The sequence below is a fragment of the Sphaeramia orbicularis genome, chromosome 7 (genome assembly GCF_902148855.1).
Source record: "Sphaeramia orbicularis chromosome 7, fSphaOr1.1, whole genome shotgun sequence".
In the NCBI taxonomy this organism is placed as follows: domain Eukaryota; kingdom Metazoa; phylum Chordata; class Actinopteri; order Kurtiformes; family Apogonidae; genus Sphaeramia; species Sphaeramia orbicularis.
The window spans coordinates 27,115,455-27,136,895 of record NC_043963.1 but is presented as its reverse complement, the minus strand read 5'-3'; the positions used below and the strand labels follow the sequence as shown (position 1 = coordinate 27,136,895).

Here is a 21,441-nt window from a genome sequence, read left to right as displayed (position 1 = left end):
AAAAGGAGTGAGAAGAAGCATAGCTTATTAGCTCTCACCCCTTTCAACCTTTCTTAAGTAATTTATCACCAGTTATTATAATATTATCCTCTGTACTTTGCGTTTGTACAATAAAAATCAGATCTTTTCCCATATTTAATTTACTGGTCATGTAGATGCTCATAAAAGGTCGTATTAAAGTTAATTGTCATAAAATCAGAAACACAGAAAAATGAAGAAAATATGACTTTTTTAACAAAATGTAACAAAATATATCATTAACTGAACATAAACCCAGTGTGTCCATCCACTGTCATTGATCCAACTCCATGGGTTTTACTGGTGAATCAATGTTGTAGAAGATGACGGTGTTTGCATGGTAACTACAGAACCTCTGAACATCCAAATGGGTCATATCTGCTGACCATGAAAAGATGACAAACTGTATTTTTACAGCAATTATTTACATGTATTGATAGGATTAATGGATCAGAAGTTATTAAACATTTTATATTGGTAAATGATTTTGGTCACCAGTGGTTGTTTGGGTCTTTATAGGTTAATTTACCTACCATGTTAATGTTCATAAAATCCAGAGTGAATTCACAGGCTAACACATCATAACAGAAAAACTGAAGAAAAAGTAATGTTTTCAACATAAAAACAAACATCTACAAACTACATGAGTTTCATTGGTGTTTTCGTGTTCACTATAGAGTCTATTAACATGCAAATAAGACACGTCTGACGCCAGTGAAAAGCTGAGAAACTGCATTTTGCTTGAATTATTTTAATGTATTGGTAGGGTTAGCGCTTCAAAAGTTATTAATAATTTGAGACCAGTATATTCGTCCTTTTCTTTTCCTTCTACTTCCTCTCTCCTCTAATGAATGACCTCCTTTTTTTTCCCCTCTTGTCTTATGAAGGTGAGCGCTAACGTCCTGATCTTCCTCTGCACTAACATCATTGGAATCTGTACCCACTACCCCGCTGAGGTTTCCCAGAGACAAGCCTTCCAGGAGACCAGAGGATACATCCAGGCCAGACTACACCTACAGAGGGAGAATCAACAACAGGTACGTCCGCAAACTCTCACCTACACACTTTTGTCTTATGATACTTAAAATTTCCTGATACACAATTTTATACCATATAACAGGGGTGTCAAATTTAGTTTAGGGGCCAGATTCAGCTAAATTTCATCTGAAGTGGGCCGTGAAATAATAACATAATAATATATAAATAATGTCAACTCCAAACTTTTCTCTATGTTTTAGAGTGAAAAAAGTTAATTTACATTATGAACAGGTTTACATCTACAAACTATCCTTTCAAAAGATGTGAATAACATGAACAAACTGTAAAAGTAACTGTAACTTTAACAATCTTATGTCTCTGTTTATCATTTACACATGTATATTATAACTTACAGACCACAGTGGATCTACAAACACTTAAAACATTTCGTAACAGGCAGAAAATTGTTAAAATTGTGTTTGCTTCTCCTAAGACATTTCAGGTTATTCGCATTTTTCACAAAATTATATTTTGTTTTAGTGTAAATACATGAAAATATTTACATTTACAAAGAGAAACATTTGGAGTTGTCATTATTTTTATGTTATTATGATAGTATTTTACTGCTCCTGCCCACTAGAGATTGAATTAGTCTGAATGTGGAACCTGAACTAAAAGGATTGTTAATATCTTAGTGTAATTTTTGCATTTCACAAATTCATCCCAAGGGCCAGACTGGACTCTTTGGCGGGCCGGATTTAGCTCCCAGGCCGCATGTTTGACACCTGTGCTATCCAACAGTATTAAAGCTGCTGGAGATCTTGACCTGCAATCAGTTTTTATCTTCTTCATGCACATTGGACAAAGACCTTACAGAACAGTTTACTTTCACTGTTTAAAATGAAACTAACATCTCTTATAGTGATAAAAGGTTCATTATTATCCGTAATGTGGATTCATTAATTATCTTTCACTGTGGATTATCACATTCCTGGAGATTTTTTTTGTATCTAAAAAGATAAACAAACTTGAAAATGTGCTATTGAGGCTGATATAGTCACCTCTATCTCTATAGATTATATGTGATTTGTCACGTTGTAAGTAAGGCTGCAAGTAACAATTATTTTTATTGTCAATTATTTTCACGTCTGATTATTGTTTAGTTTAACAAATATCCAAAGAATTTCAATAGCATAGAAATTTCATAGAAATTTCAAGTGTCTTCAGTTTACTGTCTTAAAGAGTCAGAAAATATTCCCACTGAAGAAGCTGCAGTCGGAACATTTCTTACCTTTTTTTCCTTAAAATTACTTGACAGCAATCATCGAAATAATTGATTAATGTAATAGCAAGCAACTAACAGGTTAATCATGTCTTATTTATAATAAGAGTATGAAAAACTGACAATAGTGTTGAAATATATATTTGATTTTTACTACAAATGTGTATCTGTTTTCAAATATCAATAACTGTCTGCTTGATTATCGATGCTCTGTATCAGTATCAGTCCTACAAAGACATATCAGTCAATTCTGCTGCAAGTTACACAACAAGAGTGATAAGAGGCACGGCAAGTTCATTTGTAGAGTGCATTTCATAAGCAACGAGAAATGTACTTTACATATATAAAACAAAGTAATAGGAGAAAATATGAATATTAAGTAAAATTTGGAGAACCTGACATGTTGGCATTAAAATTATGGTCTGATGAGGCCAGTGTCAACTTTCCAACTTTCTCCGTCTAACAGCTAAACCAAGCAAATTATGTGTTTATGTTTGTTTTAGTATGTAGGAAACAAACTTCAACACCTCATTTACTATTTATTTTGCAAATTGAACTATAAATGAGTGAGCGTGTGGAATGTGATGTGATGTAGGAGACACTAACCGTATAATTCTAGACTGTCTTATGTTGTCTCCTGTTATTTCTCAAATGCACCAAGTAAAACAAAAAGTGCAGTCATAGGTAATAAATAAAACATTCCTTAATTAAAGTTCATTTTAAAGAGCTAACCCGTCCAAAGCACAATTACTATTCCTATAATATTACAATGAGTTTAATCGAGGATGATATTCCTCTATTAAAATTGAGGATTGCGTCAAATGTTCTCATGAATTAGGTTGAAAACCTTAACTCAACAACACACACACACACACACACACGTGCAAACACTTGACATATCATAGATATTATGAATGACACAATCTGCATTTTGTTTCTTTTTTTGTGTGTGTGTTTTCCAGGAACGTCTGTTGCTTTCAGTGTTGCCAAGGCACGTTGCCATGGAGATGAAGGCTGACATCAATGCCAAGAAGGAAGACATGATGTTCCATAAGATCTATATCCAGAAACATGACAATGTCAGGTCAGCCAAGACCGTCAGCTTCATGTTTTATCCACAAATTAATATTCCAACGCTTATATGGTTACAATTACAACAAAATCACTCTTATTTGGTGTGTAGTGTTGTGTCAGCTACACCTGTTGTAATTCATGCACTGTATTTGATTGTGTTAGGTCTTAATATATCATGTCATGTCGTACTTGGAACATAAGAATTGATGTGAAGATTAATTGCCCACGCAAACAGAAAATTGTCCTGAATTCTTCCTGAGAGTGATTCACACACATTCGTGCACACACGCTTGCGTGGCCACGCATGCACACACACAGACAGGCAGGCTCACAGAGTCAGTAGAGGGTAGAGTGGTTTGGCAGAGTGGAGGCTAATTAACACTAGTGAGGGAATACTTAATCACCAACAGCCAAGATAAGATAATCCCCAAAGATGGAAAGCTTCAGCACACATTCAATTACAGAACTGAGCAAACACTACACACAGTCTCTCTTTGTACACACACACTGGTACAGATCTCCTTCAAATGACTTTAAGATTGAACCTCTTGCCTCTCTCAAGATGAGCAAAGAGGAAATGTATTTAGTGTTTCATGCAGTTGTACAGTTAATTTTAACACCAATCTCTGAGTGTGTAAAGCTCTTTAAAGTTTTTGGTTAGTAACATATGCATATTTACTTTATTTACTTTAACCAGTTGTTTTTAGCATAATGTGCAAGATCTTACTGTAGAATATGACACATCTGAGTTAGAAAGATGTGAAAATTCCATTGTGACCTTTCAACATATTGTAATTCTAGTAGTATCGGCGCGAACAAGAATTCTACGCCTTCTCTGAACTCATCACAGGTGTTGTCTTATAGGTGTGTAGGGGAGGGGTAATGTGTGATTGACAGCTGTAAGGACCAATCGCTGTTAAAATTCACTCACGCATAACTTTGGAAGTTTGGAAAAGTGGCTTCTCTTTTCCACAGTTGTGTAAAATAAGGGCAAATCATATATGTTCATATTTGTTTTCATGGCAAAAACAAGGTGCGCATTTACGAATTTTGATCTTTTCCCTCTGATTTCAGCTCCTCCGGCTTAAATTCAATATTAAATGTTATTCAAGCTGAGAGACTATCATATGCATAGATTATTATTCACAAAGCAACCACAAAGAGTAAGCATCTGTGTATGGAGTCTGTGTCATTTGCACAGATGTAAATTAAGGAATATACATTCATGGTGAAAAATGATCCCCTTTCTATGCAAAAAAGACTTTTTGCTAAAACTGTCTGTAGCTATACTAATACAATCGAATGAAGACTACACTTCATACTGATGTCTTCTCAGCTTTTTTGTTCTCTCTCTTTGAACAGTGACATAGACACTGTTTAAAGACACATTGAAAGCGATGAAGAAATACAAATAGGCTAAAATTTGCTTAGAGGTCTTATTTCTGTCTTTGTGCATAAGAAATCAATCTAAGTGAATCCCCAAAGGAACTTTGTGTTGGTAAATGCAAGTTATGCAAATTTACAGGATTTCAGTTCTGTTGCAACATGTTGATGGTCATATGAACTATGTTTTCAGCTCAAAAATGTCCAATTTCATCACAATTAATGCTATATTTTCATGTCACAAATGGCCAAGTTGTATTTTAACTGAATTTACCTGAAAAACAAATATTCTATTCTTTTAGATTCCCCAGTTTTTCTTACAAGATTATATACTACAGATCACGTTTTATTTTTTACAGGTTGCAATATGGAGTATGGTGCTGATCCATCCTGCTTATGTTACGCCAATACATACATTAAGAATGTCACACATCACTTTTTAAATCAACAGTTTTCTAATAATAAGCATTTTTATAAAGAAATAACAATTAGATATTGTTATTTACTCTTTAGTATGATGATAAACTATACAATAAATAATTCTGATACTAGTTTTTGCACAGGGATCATTTCTGGAAACGGTGACATGGCTGCCGAGCATCAGTATGATGGGATCCAGAACAACCATGTCACATCCGTCCACTGCCACATTTTGTTAAGGTGTTATTGTTTTAGATCCACAATACTAACATTTATGAATAAGAGGATGATTAGCAATAGTAAGTATATAAGTTTATTCCTAATAAAGTACTGGTACTGACCAGATCATCATGGATAATGTCACGTCCGTCCACGAGCAGAAGTTTTCACATACATGTGCTATTCAAAATCCAATATTTCTGAAAATATAGCTTCCACTGTCAAATAATATCAGTAGTCTGTGCACAAATGTATTAGCATTATTTCAATACAGTTCTTTGCATTTCTTACAACTTTTTTTTTTTTTTTGACAAAAATGGTCACTTATTTGACCCCCTAAGTAAATTTTAGCTGAAATATGAAAAAAGAAATGTGTCTCTCAGGCTTTGAAAGTCTCTTAGGTTACTGCCAGGAAATAAACAGGTTCCAACATATTAGCATGTTCTCTATATGGGCTTGTGGCGCAATGGACAATGCATCTGACTACGGGTCAGAAGGTTCTAGGTTTGACTCCTGGCTAGCTCAGCATAAACTTTTTGCAAATTACCCTGGGGTAGAATAAATAAGAATTATTATTAGTGTCTGAAATGCATCATAGTGCAAACTAAGCACATGCAGAAATAAACACACAAACTTTGCACCTTTTGAACTATGTGCAGAACAAACATCATCTTAAAGCAGTGGTGTGTCTGACTGTATCCATTTTGGCTTTAACCCATAATGCCTTAGTGGTGCCCGTTTCTGCTCACATGATCTACGCATTCAACAAACTCTATACTCAAAGCACTACCCTCAAAATCCACCATTGTACAGATATGTTTTAAACTAATCTATTACCGATTTTGTTTTTTTTTTCCCATAACCTTTATTTAAGCAAGACCAAGTGACAAGGAAACTTATGTGCAATAATATACAATATTTACATTAAGTCATCATAATTTGGGGGGCAGGAGGGGGCTGGGGGTTAGGATATAGGCTATAGCATGTAATGTACAAAAGAAACAAAATGTATGACTGACCAGGTAGGACAGATCAATGTCCTGTCTTGGTTGTGTAAATATTTTGTGTGTGGTGAAGTGTGTGAGATGTGTATGTGGTGTGAATGTTGTGATGTGGGCTTCTCAAAAAGTCACAAGTATGACTAAAGATAATCATTTATTAACTGAAAATAAGTGAGGGAGAAGAAAAAGGGAAAAAGAGAGAGAGAAAGTGAAAAAAAGGAGGAAAATGGAGTAATAAAAAAAAAGTAAATAAATAAATGATAATAACCAAATGAGATGAAAAGTACAACTTATCTGCATATAATGTTTATGCCATTGTTGCTGCCCCTGCCGCCACAACTTGCCATCACAGCACTGTTGCCACTGTTTTTTTGTTTTTTTTATATACAGTTGCGGAAAAAATTATTAGACCACCCTTGTTTTCCTCTATTTCTTGTTCATTTTAATGCCTGGTACAACTAAAGGTACATTTGTTTGGACAAATATAATGATGACAACAAAAATAGCTCATAAGAGTTCATTTAAGAACTCATATCTAATCCATTTTCCATGTTTTCTTGATAATAACTAAAATCACTTCAGTTCTTACATCAATATCTGTGACATTGTACTGATAAAAACAGTGCTTCTAGGCATTCCATGTTTTCTTTTCTGTCTGTTTTAGTCACATGATACACACAGGAGTTAGTAGTTGATTGCATAACCATTGTTTTTGATGACTTTTGATTGTCCAATAATTTTTGTACATATTATAGATACATATATATATATATATATATATATATATATATATATATATATATATATATATATATATATATATATACACACATACACACACACACACACACATATATATATATATATATATATACATATATATATATATATATATACACACACATATATAATATATAACTTCACCACTAGGGGTGTGTATTGGCCAGAATCTGGCGATACGATACAAATCGCAATACTCGGATCATGATACGATATATCACGATATATTGTGATACTGTTAAAAAGGCAATTTTTTGTTTGTTTCTTTTTTTAAAAGATTTTTTTTCCTGGAAGAATTGAACTACACCAGAAATATGCACAAATACTAAACACATTTTTATTTGATCACAACAGGATCTAATGCTATATCCCAAATGTTCCTGTGTTAAAACTTAAATTATGTTTTACAGACATTACAGTTAAGGATCTGGCTCAAATGTTCATATTCTCTTAGTTCAGAACTAACATTATAACATTATTTTTGTGCAATCTCAACAAAGGAACTAACATTATTTAATTAAAAAATATTAAATAATAATAAATAAAATATAAACAAAAAAGAAAAACAACAAAATGAATTTGAATAAATACCTAAAAATATCGATACATTACTTTTTAATATCAATACAGTATTGTGAAATGAAATATCGTGATATATTGCAGAACCGATATTTTGTTACACCCCTATTCATCACTAAAAAAACTGTTACTCAGACACTATTCAATTCACAAGACCAGCACAGATTAATACACACAGTTTGCTTGATGCAGTTAACACATTCAGAAAACAGATAACAGTTAGTTGCACACAAACTCACCTCTGACTCACTGTCTCTCCATATATATATATATATATATATATATATATATATATATATATATATATATATATATATATATATATATATCCAAATCATTCAGTTTGTGAGTATTTCATGACATTGAATTAACGTTTAATGTTATCAAGTGCAAATTCTTCTCAGATATGGGAAAGATCATATAGGTCTGTGTTGCATCTCAGTGTTTCAGCAACTTCTCAATAAAAAGTGTTGATGGAGATCAGGCTGCGTTATTACAAACATTTCACCTTATTAACCCAGTATCCTGGAGTGTGACAGCTGCAGAACACTGCTGTGCATAAATGTGTCTCTTTTGGAGTTCAGAAATGCTGTGATGCCAAACAGAGTATGAGTACTAATGTTTCTACAAAATCCTAGCAACGGATCACATTATTTTGAGAATCAGACGTTAATCCAACACATTTTAGACTTCACTGAATTACACACTTAGCTGTTGCCTATTTTATGGACATTTGAATAGATTGTGTTATAATATGAAGTACTACAATCGCAAAAGATGCAAGAAATTAATGAAAGTTGGTTCGCTACTGTGAAGAACTCAGACTAAAAGGCCATAATTTGCGGTTTTTGTTAAGGACCAACTTGAACACTTATATGTGGAGAAACATCTGAAAGACTAGAAACGCTAGAAAGTCAACTCAGGGCAAATTGGAGTAAATTTCAGGAGTAAAACTTTATGGTTGTGTTTGTAACTATTATTATATTATTAACACATTATCAAAAATATCATCTGTGAAAAGGTTTTTAAAGCAGAGCAGGTTGTGGGTGCAAAACCTTTGCAATTCTATCCACAATTAGCAAGCACAATCTATTTTTGGTAGATTTAGCCTCTTGTATTTATAGAACATGCAAAATAAGGAATAAGTGCTTTACAATCACAGTGTAGCACATTGGTCTATATGACATTAAAGATGCTGCTAATGCATATCCTAATTATAAGTGTTGGGGCTTCAGTAGTAGCATGTAACAATGTTATGTCATGAAACTGCATCATTACTTATTACTGACAAAAACATGCAATTAAATTACAATTACTAATATATATAATAATAAAAATGATGATCATTACAAAGGTGTGATATAATATACTCTTTTTTTTTTTTTTTTTTGGTAAAACAGCTGACTATGATAGACAGTGGCCATGTTTCAGTGCTGGAAATTCAATACAATAGAATAGAATAGAATAGATCTTTATTGTCATTGTTACAGGAACAATGAAAATCAGTTTAGCAGTTCAGTTCAATTTAGCAGCAAAACACTTAATGCACAGGTGTCAAACATGTGGCCCGGGGGCCAAATCCGGCCCGCCAAAGGGTCCAATCCGGCCCACAGGATGAATTTGTGAAATACAAAAATTACACTGAAAGTATTAACAATCAGTGGTGTCAAAATCATTTTAATTCAGGTTCCACATACAGACACATACAGTCCGCTTACAGTTACAGTTACACGGTTAGATTTCAAGTGGGTCAGACCAGTAAAATATTGTCATAATAACCTATAAATAATGACAACCCCAGATTTTCTCTTTGTTTTTTTGGGTATAAAAAAGTAAAATTACATGAAAATGTTTATTACCAAACTATACTTGTACAAAAAATATGAATAGCCTGAACAAATATGAACAAATGGAAATGTCTTAAGAAAAGTAAATGCAATTTTACCAACATTCTGCCTGTTACTAAATGTTTTGTGCGATTGTAATGCACATGTGTAAATGAGAAACTGATAAACTGAGGCAGAATATTGTTAAGACAGTTCATGTTATTCAGATTTTTAAGGAAACTTTGTAGATGTAAACCTGATCATGATGTAATTTCACTTTTTTCATCATTATTATTTTACTGGTCCGGCTCACTTCAGATCACATTGGGATGAATGTGGCCCCTTAACTAAAATGAGTTTGACACCCCTGACTTAATTCAAAAAGGACTGTATGAAAAAACTAAATATCACACAGAATGTTAAGAAAATATAGGCTTGTGCAAAGGTTCCAGAATAAAAATATTAATACACATATGCTACTAAAGTACTATTAGAAATACTGAAATGTACAAAAATATACAAAAGCTAACTCAATAAATGAATACAGATGAGAAGTATTTACAACAAATAGGAGATATACAGGTAGCAAGGTGCATTCAACAATATATTCCTCCCTAAATAAAAAAATTAGTATGTTTTTTCTGCTTTATTGATGGGTTTAAATCTTCTCCTAGAAAAGTATCCAAATGTAATAAGTTACGTTGCTTTGATTAAGTTTTTATTATGTTACTTATTGCATTTGAACAGACTAGTGATCCGTAAGCTAATGGTGAATATGTAAACCATTATATAAACTCCCCAACTCAGGTATTAATAGTTGTCTTGTGTCTGTTCTGTCTGTTTTCCCTTTTCTCCATCCCTCTCTCAGTATTCTCTTTGCAGACATCGAGGGTTTTACCAGCCTGGCGTCTCAGTGCACGGCTCAGGAGCTGGTCATGACACTCAATGAACTCTTTGCCCGTTTCGACAAACTGGCATCAGTAAGGAGTCTAATGGTTTCTTCATTCTGTTACTGCACTCAAGAGTTAATATTTTCACCATTTTTCATTTGAGTTTTGTTTAAAATTTTTATGAGCACCCACATTTTATGAGGAACTGACAAGTTTTAGCCTAAATGTTATTTTATTCTTAGTTGATTTATTGAAGGAAAAAAACATAGATGACATCAAATTTGATGTAAAGGTTTCCTGTTGTGCAAAAGCAGTTTTATTCTTGTATACAAAGAAACATTAATATCTCTTAACCAACAGCAGAGCTTCACATTTAGGAGTCAGAGCTAAATCATAAGTAAAACTTGTCCATAATGAAAATGGAGACAGTCGAATCAGCTTCATTTTAGCACATGTTTCTTTATAGTTTAGTTTTTATGTTTTTAGAAACAGTTTATTATTTATTTTTACCTCAGACTGTTTTTTACTGCTTTATTTTTAGTTTTAGTCTTACTTCTCACAATCATGGAGCTGCAACAAAACTATGCATTGAGTTGCCTTTGCACATCAGGCAGGTCGAGTCACTTCCTGTTTTTAAATCCTCTTAAAACATATTAAAGAGTTTAAGGTGTTGGCTTTTATTGTCTTTTGTGGTTTTATTGTTTTTAACTGTGTTGCTTTAGTTTTATATTTGGTTTTATAGGTTTATAACTCTTTAAGGTAATAATAATAATAATAATAATAATAATAATAATAATAATAATAATAATAATAATAATAATAATAATAATAATAATACATTGTATTTGTGATGCACTTTACATTTTTACAACAAATCTCAGTGTACAATACAATAAAACCCAAGAAAACCCAGGTGTTTTATTTGTGTACGGTACTTTGACCAACTGTGTTGATTTTAAAATGCTTTATAAATAAAGTTTGATTGTATTGGATCATATCCTGACACTGAACTCATTTTAATCCACTAATGAGATCCATTTCAACACATACTGTATCTCATCCTTCTTCCTTTCACAGGAGAACCACTGTCTACGCATTAAAATTTTGGGTGATTGTTATTATTGCGTGTCGGGGCTGCCTGAACCCCGGGCTGACCACGCCCACTGCTGTGTAGAGATGGGCGTAGACATGATCGAAGCCATTTCGTGAGTATATATAGCATGTATTGTTTTAAAGTTTGCTTACTTGTTTGTGACTTGGAAGATGATTGTGTGGTTTTTGTGTCTGCAGGCTCGTGCGAGAGGTGACGGGGGTTAACGTCAACATGCGTGTGGGCATTCACAGTGGACGTGTGCACTGCGGCGTGCTGGGACTCAGGAAGTGGCAGTTTGATGTGTGGTCAAATGACGTCACACTGGCCAATCACATGGAGGCGGGAGGCAAAGCAGGGTGAGGGAAACAAGCACCAGATCCCGTAACATTTTCACTTTTAATCCACAGGCCATCAGGTTATTGAATCACTGACTGACTGCAATTCACATTTGTACATGTACTCTGCTATTTGCACAAAAACAGTAATGCTATGTGAACTCAATGTCTGACCACTGTGAAGTATTTTGTAACTTGCACAATCTTTTTTTTTTTTTTTTGCACCTGATACACTTACCCATTTGCACAGAGTACTCACTTTATTTCATTTTACCTATTTATTTTTCCTTGCTTAGTATAAACTTTATTTCCTTTTAGCTTAGTTTACATTGTTTTAACTGTACAATTTATTTCTTTTATTTCATTTTGGTTTAGTTTAAATTGTTTTAATTGTACAGTTTATTTCCTTTTTTAGTTTTGTTTAAATTGTTTAAATTGTACAGTTTATTTCCTTTTAGTTTAGTTTAAATTGTTTTAATTGTACAGTTTATTTCTTTTTAGTTTAGTTAAAATTTTTTTAATTGTACAGTTTATTTCCTTCATTTCATTTTAGTCTAGTTTAAATTGTTTTAATTGCACAATTCGTTTCCTTTATTTCATTTTAGTTTAGTTTAATTCTTTACATTAGTCGTGTAAAGGCAAGTCACAAAGTAAGAATTTCATCGCTCAGTACTGCTGTGTATATGACTTCTTGAATCTTGAATCTTGAATTTTAAACATACAAAAACACACATATACATGCAGGTTTTGTAGAGGTTTGGTCTTTATGTGCTCTCCAGGCGAATCCATATCACTAAAGCCACCCTCCAGTATCTGAACGGAGATTATGAGGTGGAGCCTGGCTTTGGTGGTGAGAGGAACGCATATCTGAAGGAGAACAGCATCGAGACATTCCTGGTCCTTGGATGCAGCCAGAAACGGGTCGGTACACACACACACACTCACACACACACACACACACACAAACACACGGTTCATTCATGAAATATTACACTTTCAGACAACAGTTTCTCAAGCTTTCATGTTCTAACTATCTGAGCAGAAGGAGGAGAAAGCGATGATGGCGAAAATGCAGCGGACGAGGGCCAACTCTAATGAGGGGCTGATGCCACGCTGGGTCCCCGACAGAACCTTCTCCAGGACCAAAGACTCCAAAGTCTTCAGGCAAATGGTGAGACTCATACGAGGGACATACTTTCTGTGTGATTTAAAAGAAAAAAAGAAGAAGAAGAAAAAAAGTTGTGATTGCATATTCTATCTGTTTTCCTTCAGGGGATTGACGAGGCCTCCACTAAAGACAAGTGAGTGTCAGAGGTTTTTTAGTTTTTATCTTTTTTTTTTTTTTTTAACATATTTATTTATGATTTCTTTGGTGCAGATTTAAGTTACATTGATCATTTGAATATTCAATTTCAGAGGCTTTAGGTATGTCCCATTCTTCCCATGCCCTCACCCTCCCACCCCGGTCCTACATGACATACTTGATAGTAATAAAAAATAGCAAAGTACTCTTAGAACAAAAAAGGTAAAATAAAAAAAAGAATAAAAGCCAAAAATAAAATTCAAAAATAAGAGCAAAGAAAAAAATAAAGCTTAATAGTAAAAAAATCTGCTTATTCATTCACATCCTACATGCAAGATATAGACATGTAGTGTTATTAACATTATTAGAGAGTACATAAGTATATATAGCATGCCAAACAGGAAAAAGAAAAAAAAATGTATGTATGGGAAAACTGCACTAAAAGCATTTTTGTAGTTTAGAGTGTTTTTTTAAGTATTTAACCATAGAGCCCCGTACTACTTGAAATTTTGATGGCTGACCTCTCAAACTGTATTTAATCTTCTCTAAATTAAAAAAAAAGAATGAGGTTGCTAAGCCATGACTTAGTTTTTACATTTTACTCATTTTATTTTTCATTATTTTTCATTTGGTTTTTGATTTCAGTTTTGCTTCAGTTCAGTTTTTCAGGTATAATGAGGAAATCCGTGATTTATAGAAGCAGAATAAGGTAGGCTGAGAGAATGCAAAATTCCAAAAATATAGTTTATTAAAAGTCCAATAATGCACAAAGGCATTTTACTCATATATATCACCAACCATTAACATTGCAGGGTAAACAGACAATTTTACTTGCAATTCTATTTAGTTGTAGTTTGTGTTGCATTGCATAGTTTTTATTCAGGTATCATTTTAGTCTTTTTTTTCACTTTTAGTTTGGGTTTAATCTTAGTTTTCACATCATTTTCAGAGACACATACTACCAGAATGGTTTGTCATGTTCAGCGTGTCTTTTCTCATTTAATCTGTACTTTTTCTCTTTGCAGCCGTGGCGTTCAGGAGGCCATGAACCCAGAGGACGAGGTAGATGAATTTCTGGGACGAGCCATTGACGCTCGCAGCATCGACCAGCTACGAAAAGACCATGTTAAGAAATTCTTGCTCACCTTCCAAACCTCCAGCTTGGAGAAAAAGGTTCCTACAATTCTTCATTTTCTATGTGTTCTGAAACCTCACTGTAATTTTGCTTGTGTCTAGTTTTAACTATTTCCGCCTTTGTTTTTTGCAGTACTCCAAGAAGGTGGATGATCGTTTTGGAGGCTACGTTGCCTGTACTTTACTAGTATTCTGCTTCATATCCTTCATACAGATTGTTATTTTCCCACAGTAAGTATTGCGTAATATAAATTATATGTAAAGTAGTATTTTTTTGTCTAAAAGTTTTCTTTTCTTTCTTGCAGCACCCCAGTCATGCTGGGAATCTACATCAGTATCTTCATCATACTCGCCAACATCCTGTTCATCTGTGCCATATATTCTTGCATCAAGGTAGTAGATCTTGTCAAAATTAACAGATAAATTGTTGAATCATTCACTGTATATTTTTATGAGTAATCGGTTGTATGTTTATTTTCTCTCTTGTAGCTCTTTCCAGGTGCAATGCAGACTGTTTCAAAAAAGATTGTCCAGTCTCGCACCAACAGCACCCTGGTTGGAGTATTTACCATCCTCCTTGTCTTCATCTCTGCCTTTGTCAATATGGTAAGATAAAGCATTCACCTAAGGAATGAAACACACCCAGCTGAGTAAACAGCACCTTAACCGTACATGTGTGGTGTCTCTACAGTTTGCCTGTGACACTCGGAGCTTGGCGGAATGCGTTGCTGAGAAGCTGAACACATCTGCAGCCTCAGTGACGCCGTGTCTGATCCGCAGCTTGAATGTGTCCGTTGAAGGGGGTCTAGAAATCTGTCCCAGCCAAGGCCCCTCCTGTCCCTTTCCTGAGGTGAGCTGGGGAAATCTGCACAGTGTAAAAACATCAGTATTACGATGATGGTGTGACTTTAAATAAAAAGAAGGGAAGTCAGAGAGTGTAGACCAAGGCCGATAGTCTACTGTCATTCCTGTTCCACAATAATATTAAGGCACAAACAACCATGAAATATGACCAGTGTTTTCCTTTTTGCCTCTCTGGTTCATTTTTTTTAATATATGTGGGTCTTTCTATGAAACTGGGTACATTTTGGTACCTGACACTTTGCCAGCTTTTTAGACCCAATAATAAGAGAAATTTAGACATATTTACCCCCAGGATGTACCTAATGATGACCTCAGATAAATGCAAAAAAACATTATATTTTTGCTCCGAGCCACCCCACAATTAATGAAGTTTTAATAAAATATTTGGGCCAAAAATAGGACCAAAATTGGAACAAGAAAGCCTACCTAGGTGTTAGTGCATTTTATCATGAAAACATCACTTGAAATGGTCTCATTTAACAATATAAATAAAGACACTGTGCCAAATTGGACAGTCCTAGTGGTTTTTCTGATCTAGACATGTGGGTTTTTCATGAATCTCAGTTTCATTCCAGGTTTTGTGTGTAACCCATCATGTCCACAGGTGTTACATACAGAACCTGCCTATTTAAACACATAAATTGCTTTTTGTAGTGTGAGATACTCCCTGTTAAATGTCCAAATAAAAGAGGATACACAATCAAAGGTGTCAGAAAAAGGGGCAATGATGACTGGGAGTACAGTTGGTGTCGGCTGCTGCCTTATCGGTAAAGACAGCTGCCTGAGCCCATTACAAAAAAAAAAAAAAAAAAAGAAAAGAAACATATAAATGGCGAGTGATTTTGCAACAGCAGTCATTTTTGTGAAAGACTCTGCCTTGCATAATTAGTTTGATTCCCAAAAAGGACCTGTGAGAGAATAAAAAGATATTCAAAAAATAGTAGGATGTAATTTTGTGTCCTTTTTACCGTGTTATATGTGGATTTTTGTATAAAAATAACAAGAAATAATATAAAAATGTGTATCACCTCAAAAATAGTTTATCTTTTATCTCAGTAAATATTTGTTTTTAAAATAGTTGCTTCATAACGTTAGTCTTTAGGGACCAGTTTCATAGAAGCACCCATATTTCATTTCTAAGTTATCCTGATACTCTTCATTGATGAGTTAAATAGTGAAATACTGGTCAAGGCTTCTCTTTTTCATTGATCTGTTACAAAAGTGAAGGAGTTTTCTGTTGACCGTTCACTTTTGCCAAATTTCATAAAAATCAGTGCATTAGTTCATGTCTGATCCTGCAAATGAGGGTAATTGCATCATTTAGTCTGTGGTTGGACAGGGTATTATTAAAAAGACATGAAACATTTGTTTCAATGGCAATTGTTGATTTTGACTAGAATCAGTCTTACACTATATGAAATAGTGCAGATCTTTAGTTTTATTTTTCAGCTCATCTGCATTTTCATACCAGCTTCATCTTAAGGCTTGGTGTGTCATCAAAAATACAAATATTACCAACTGTACTTGAACTTGTCTCTTTCCTTAGGTTTATGTGTATGCATGCTGGCATTTTCCCAATAAAATACATCTATTTAAAATGATCTATTAATAGAATATCATTAATGACAAGTGGTACCAGGCACAACAAACCCCGTCCCTTGCATTTATTTCACCCATTATAAGTAAATGGGAAGATTTTTTTTTAAATCATAAAAAAAAAAAAAAAGAACTTTGACCTACCTTTGACAAAATGTAATGACATCTATTCTGGGTCACTGGCAATCTATAAACGCAATTTGGTATGAATTGAACCAACAGCTTTGTTGCTAAAATGTTAACACAGAAACAAAGAAACATACTGAATCAAAAACAATACCCCATGCCTCCCCTTCGGGGGATGGGGTAAAAATATACAAGTTGTACTCCACTGACTTTGAGGAGATTTATTTCTTAGGTACTGAGATTGAGTATCAAATGACAAGAATATTTGTGATCCTCGATATCTAAGCAATGACAGATAGATGGAGCTCATCTGATTGCCTTGATGGTGTGTGTGTAAATATAATGATTTCTCTAATTTGTTGCATTTCAGACTTTGCATTGTGATACCTTTATTGTGCATGTTCATATTATGATGATCATAAAACTGTTATTAATCGGTTTGTACTATCACTATCTGAACCATTTCAGAAACAAAATGTCACATTTGTCTGTGTTTTTCTGTGATCTCCTCTTATTATTGCCTGTTTGTCCAGTATTTCAGCTACAGTGTGCTGCTGACGCTGCTGGCCTGCTCAGTGTTTCTGCAGATCAGCAGCATAGGGAAGCTGGCCCTCATGCTGCTCATCCAGCTCACCTTCCTGCTGCTGGTGGAGTGGCCACAAGTAGCACTATTCGACAACGCAGACCTCTTTGTCACCTCTAATGCCATGTAAGTGCTGCAGGCTCAGACAGGAAACTTCATACTGTATGTGTGAACATTATATTTTTGTGCCAATACTGAAATTAATTTATAATGTTAGCACTAATATCAAAATATGTAATAGAATTGAAGCATATCTGAATTTATAGATATCATTTCATTATATCTATAGGGCTGAAGGTTGTCTTTTTAAATATTCTAACTTCATTTTCTCTTTTTTTAGTGATTTAAATGAAACTAGTGCTCAATGGTAAGCACACACACACACACACACACACACACATATATATATATATATATATATGTATGTATGTATGTATGTATGTATGTATATGTATATGTATGTATGTATGTATATATATATATATGTATGTATGTATATAAAATGTCATTTTTAAAAATATACATCAAACATATCTGTGCACCGTTAACTCATGACTGTAATAATAATCAGATTTTATGTGTTTCAGGTCCAGTTTCAATGAAACTACTTACCAGTGGTAAGTTTATTCATTGGTATTTGTCATCTTCAGCAGACAGACCTCTTCTTAAACTATATCTGAGCATGTTTTCTTCACTTTGCAGCCCATTTGGTGTGACCAAAGTGTCCCTGAGGGTCATGACTCCAGTGATCCTCACTGTCTTTGTCCTGGCACTGTATCTGCACGCCCAGCAGGTTGAATCGACTGCAAGGCTTGACTTCCTGTGGAAATTACAGGTAACCATAGCAACCACTAGAGGGCGCCATCTGACCATATTTACTATATAAAATCTTTTAAGTTGCATAGGAAAATATAAAATATTAGTTTATTATTAATGCATTCACTGTCTGAGCTAAGGCTTGAGTCTATGAAACACTAACTGAAGCTCTAGGATTAATACTATATGTGAATTAATCAAAAATCTCCTTTATAGGCCACAGAAGAGAAAGAGGAAATGGAGGAATTGCAAGCCTACAATCGTCGCCTCCTCCATAATATTCTGCCTAAAGACGTAGCCGCTCACTTCTTGGCACGTGAACGGCGTAATGATGAGCTGTACTATCAGTCCTGTGAGTGTGTGGCCGTCATGTTCGCGTCCATCAGTAATTTCTCAGAGTTCTACGTCGAGCTGGAGGCCAATAATGAGGGAGTGGAGTGTCTCCGCCTGCTCAATGAGATAATCGCTGACTTTGATGAGGTAACATTTGGAAACATACTGTATACATTCAAGACTGTTTCACTTTTATATTTGGGTGCTTCTATGAAACTAGGTTCATTTTGGTACCTGCCACTTTACCAGCTTTTTAGACCCAATAATAAAAGAGCAATTTAGACCATATTTCCCCCCAGGATGTACCTAATGATGACGTCAGATGAATGCAAAAAAATATATACTCTTGCTCTGAGCCATCCCAAAATTAATGAATTTTTATAAAATATTGGGGCCAAAAATAGGACCAAAATTGAGACAGGAAAAGCTACCTAGGTGTCAGTGCATTTGATCTGGAACTCATCACTTGAAATGGTCTTATATAACGCTATAAATAAAGACACTGTGTTAAATTTGATGATTCTAATCCAGACATGTGGGTTTTTCATGAATGCAGTCTCATTCCAGGTTTTGTAACCCATCGTGTCCACTGGCGTTACTTGCGGAACCTGCCCATTTAAACACAAATAAATCATAAGTGATTTTGCAACAGCGGTAATTTTTGGCAAACACTCTGCCTTGCATAATTAGTTCGATTTCCAAAAGGCACCAGTGAGAGAATGAAAAGATATTCGAAAAAATAGTAGCGCATAATTTTCATGTCCTTTTTATCCTGTTACATGTGGATTTCTGTATAAAAGATAATATGAAAAAAATATAAAAATGTGTTTTATCTGAAAATAGTTTCTCTTTTTCTCAGTAAATATTAATTTTGAAAACAGACTCAAAGTGCTTCCAAACTTGCTTCATAACATTAGTCTACATCTGGTTTGAATTTTTTTGCCCCCATGTCCCGTTTTCATAGAAGCACCCATATAGATAATTTTAATTTTAGCGTTGTGAATTGCACAGCATGTTATCACTGTTTGTTTTGTATCCACATCTCAGATTATCAGTGAAGAGAAGTACAGGCAGCTAGAGAAAATCAAGACCATTGGTTCTACATACATGGCCGCCTCTGGTCTCAACGACTCCACATACGACAAAGAGGGCCGTACCCATATTACTGCACTGGCCGATTATGCCATGAGACTGAGGGAGCAGATGAAATACATCAATGAGCATTCCTTCAACAACTTCCAGATGAAGATAGGTAAGTCCAAATGATCAGGTTAGGCTAATAATTTACAGTATCACTTAAAACAGGGGTGTCAAACATGTGGCCCGGGGACCAAAACCGGCTCGCCAAAGGTTCCTGTCCGTAACTTGCAAAAATTACACTTAAGATTTTAACAATCAAGGATGTCGAACTCATTTTAGTTCAGGTTCCACATACAGGACAATGTGAGCTCAACTAAAATAATAGCATAGTAACCTATAAATAATAACCCCAAATTTTTTTAGTTTATTGTGAAAAAAAAATATTACATTACACCTATAAATAATTACAACTCCATATTTTTCTCTTTGTTTTAGTATAAAAACTTACATTAAATTCTGAAAATATTAACATTTACAAACTATCCTTTAACAATAAAATGTGAAAAACCTGAAATTTTGTAAGTAAAATTTTAACATTATACTTCCTGTTATTAAATAGTTTGTACCTTTGTAGATCCAATCCATAATATGCATGTATAAATGGTAAGTTGTGGTGTAATATTGTTAAAATTGTACTTATTTTTCCACAAGAAATCTAATTTTTTTTAGGTTATTCACATCATTTCGGTTTGGATAGTTTGTAAATGTACATATTTTCATGATTTAATTTTGACTGCACTAAAACAAAGACAAAAAATTGGAGTCGCCATTATTTACAGGTTATTATGCTATTGTTTTTCTGGTCCGGCCCACTTGAGATCAATTTGGGCTTAATGTGGCCCCTGGGCTAAAATGAGTTTGACACCCCTGACTTCAAAGAAGGATTCAATCATATCTACGTCTTTTCTTTTCACTCCCAGGTCTGAACATTGGACCAGTGGTAGCAGGGGTTATTGGGGCACGGAAACCTCAGTATGACATCTGGGGAAACACAGTCAATGTGGCCAGTCGTATGGACAGCACAGGTGTACCTGACCGCATACAGGTAAAGATCACACAGATACCATCACTACTCGCTCAGTTTACTCTGAACCAGGGGGGCTGCAAAGGATTTGGGGCCCCGTGATAATAATATCACTTTGGGCCCCACCAATTCAACGCCACAAGTCATACAAACCCTAAAAATGTAACACTGTGCAGGCAAGGATCAGCAAATGACTTACAATAGATTTTATAATTTTGTCCAAGATTAATGAACGGTATCGCATTTATTTATTTTTTTACATTGATTTAAATATGAATAAAATAAAGTTTTACAATTTTAGTGGAAGTATATTCACTACCATCAGCAAGGAGTGCTGGCACTTGGATCAAACCAAATCTTGAAATAAGGAGGGGGTAGGAGAATAACTGGGTTTTATCATTTTTCTTCTCACTGACCAACCTTAGATGTGTTTTTGAACTTGGCTGATCATTAAAGTAGCAGTGTGTGTGATTTAGTGCCATTTCGTGGTGAGGATGCAAACTGCAACTGAATAGCGTGAAACATTTTGGAGTCTGTAACCCAGTGGTTCCCAACCTTTTCTGGCTGGTGACCCCATTTTAACATCACAAATTTCTGGTGACCCCAGACATTCAAAACAGAGACATTTTTTTTCTTTTTTTGCT

The 21,441-nt window shown here is 34.4% G+C and overlaps 1 protein-coding gene across 3 annotated transcripts in view; it reads left to right on the top strand.

Moving 5' to 3' along the window:
* Positions 1-21,441, top strand: part of adcy6a (adenylate cyclase 6a) — a 54,659-nt gene that overhangs the window by 29,359 nt on the left and 3,859 nt on the right. For all 3 annotated transcript variants that reach the window (XM_030138755.1, XM_030138754.1, XM_030138756.1), the window contains exons 4-23: positions 906-1,055; positions 3,241-3,362; positions 10,429-10,540; positions 11,528-11,655; positions 11,741-11,899; positions 12,658-12,799; positions 12,921-13,049; positions 13,151-13,179; positions 14,207-14,354; positions 14,449-14,546; positions 14,621-14,708; positions 14,805-14,921; positions 15,007-15,165; positions 17,435-17,610; positions 17,825-17,851; positions 18,072-18,101; positions 18,187-18,319; positions 18,517-18,780; positions 19,681-19,885; positions 20,694-20,818. In XM_030138755.1, the coding sequence (XP_029994615.1) occupies positions 906-1,055; positions 3,241-3,362; positions 10,429-10,540; positions 11,528-11,655; positions 11,741-11,899; positions 12,658-12,799; positions 12,921-13,049; positions 13,151-13,179; positions 14,207-14,354; positions 14,449-14,546; positions 14,621-14,708; positions 14,805-14,921; positions 15,007-15,165; positions 17,435-17,610; positions 17,825-17,851; positions 18,072-18,101; positions 18,187-18,319; positions 18,517-18,780; positions 19,681-19,885; positions 20,694-20,818 (2,541 nt within the window). The remainder of the gene's footprint in view (positions 1-905; positions 1,056-3,240; positions 3,363-10,428; positions 10,541-11,527; positions 11,656-11,740; positions 11,900-12,657; positions 12,800-12,920; positions 13,050-13,150; positions 13,180-14,206; positions 14,355-14,448; positions 14,547-14,620; positions 14,709-14,804; positions 14,922-15,006; positions 15,166-17,434; positions 17,611-17,824; positions 17,852-18,071; positions 18,102-18,186; positions 18,320-18,516; positions 18,781-19,680; positions 19,886-20,693; positions 20,819-21,441) is intronic.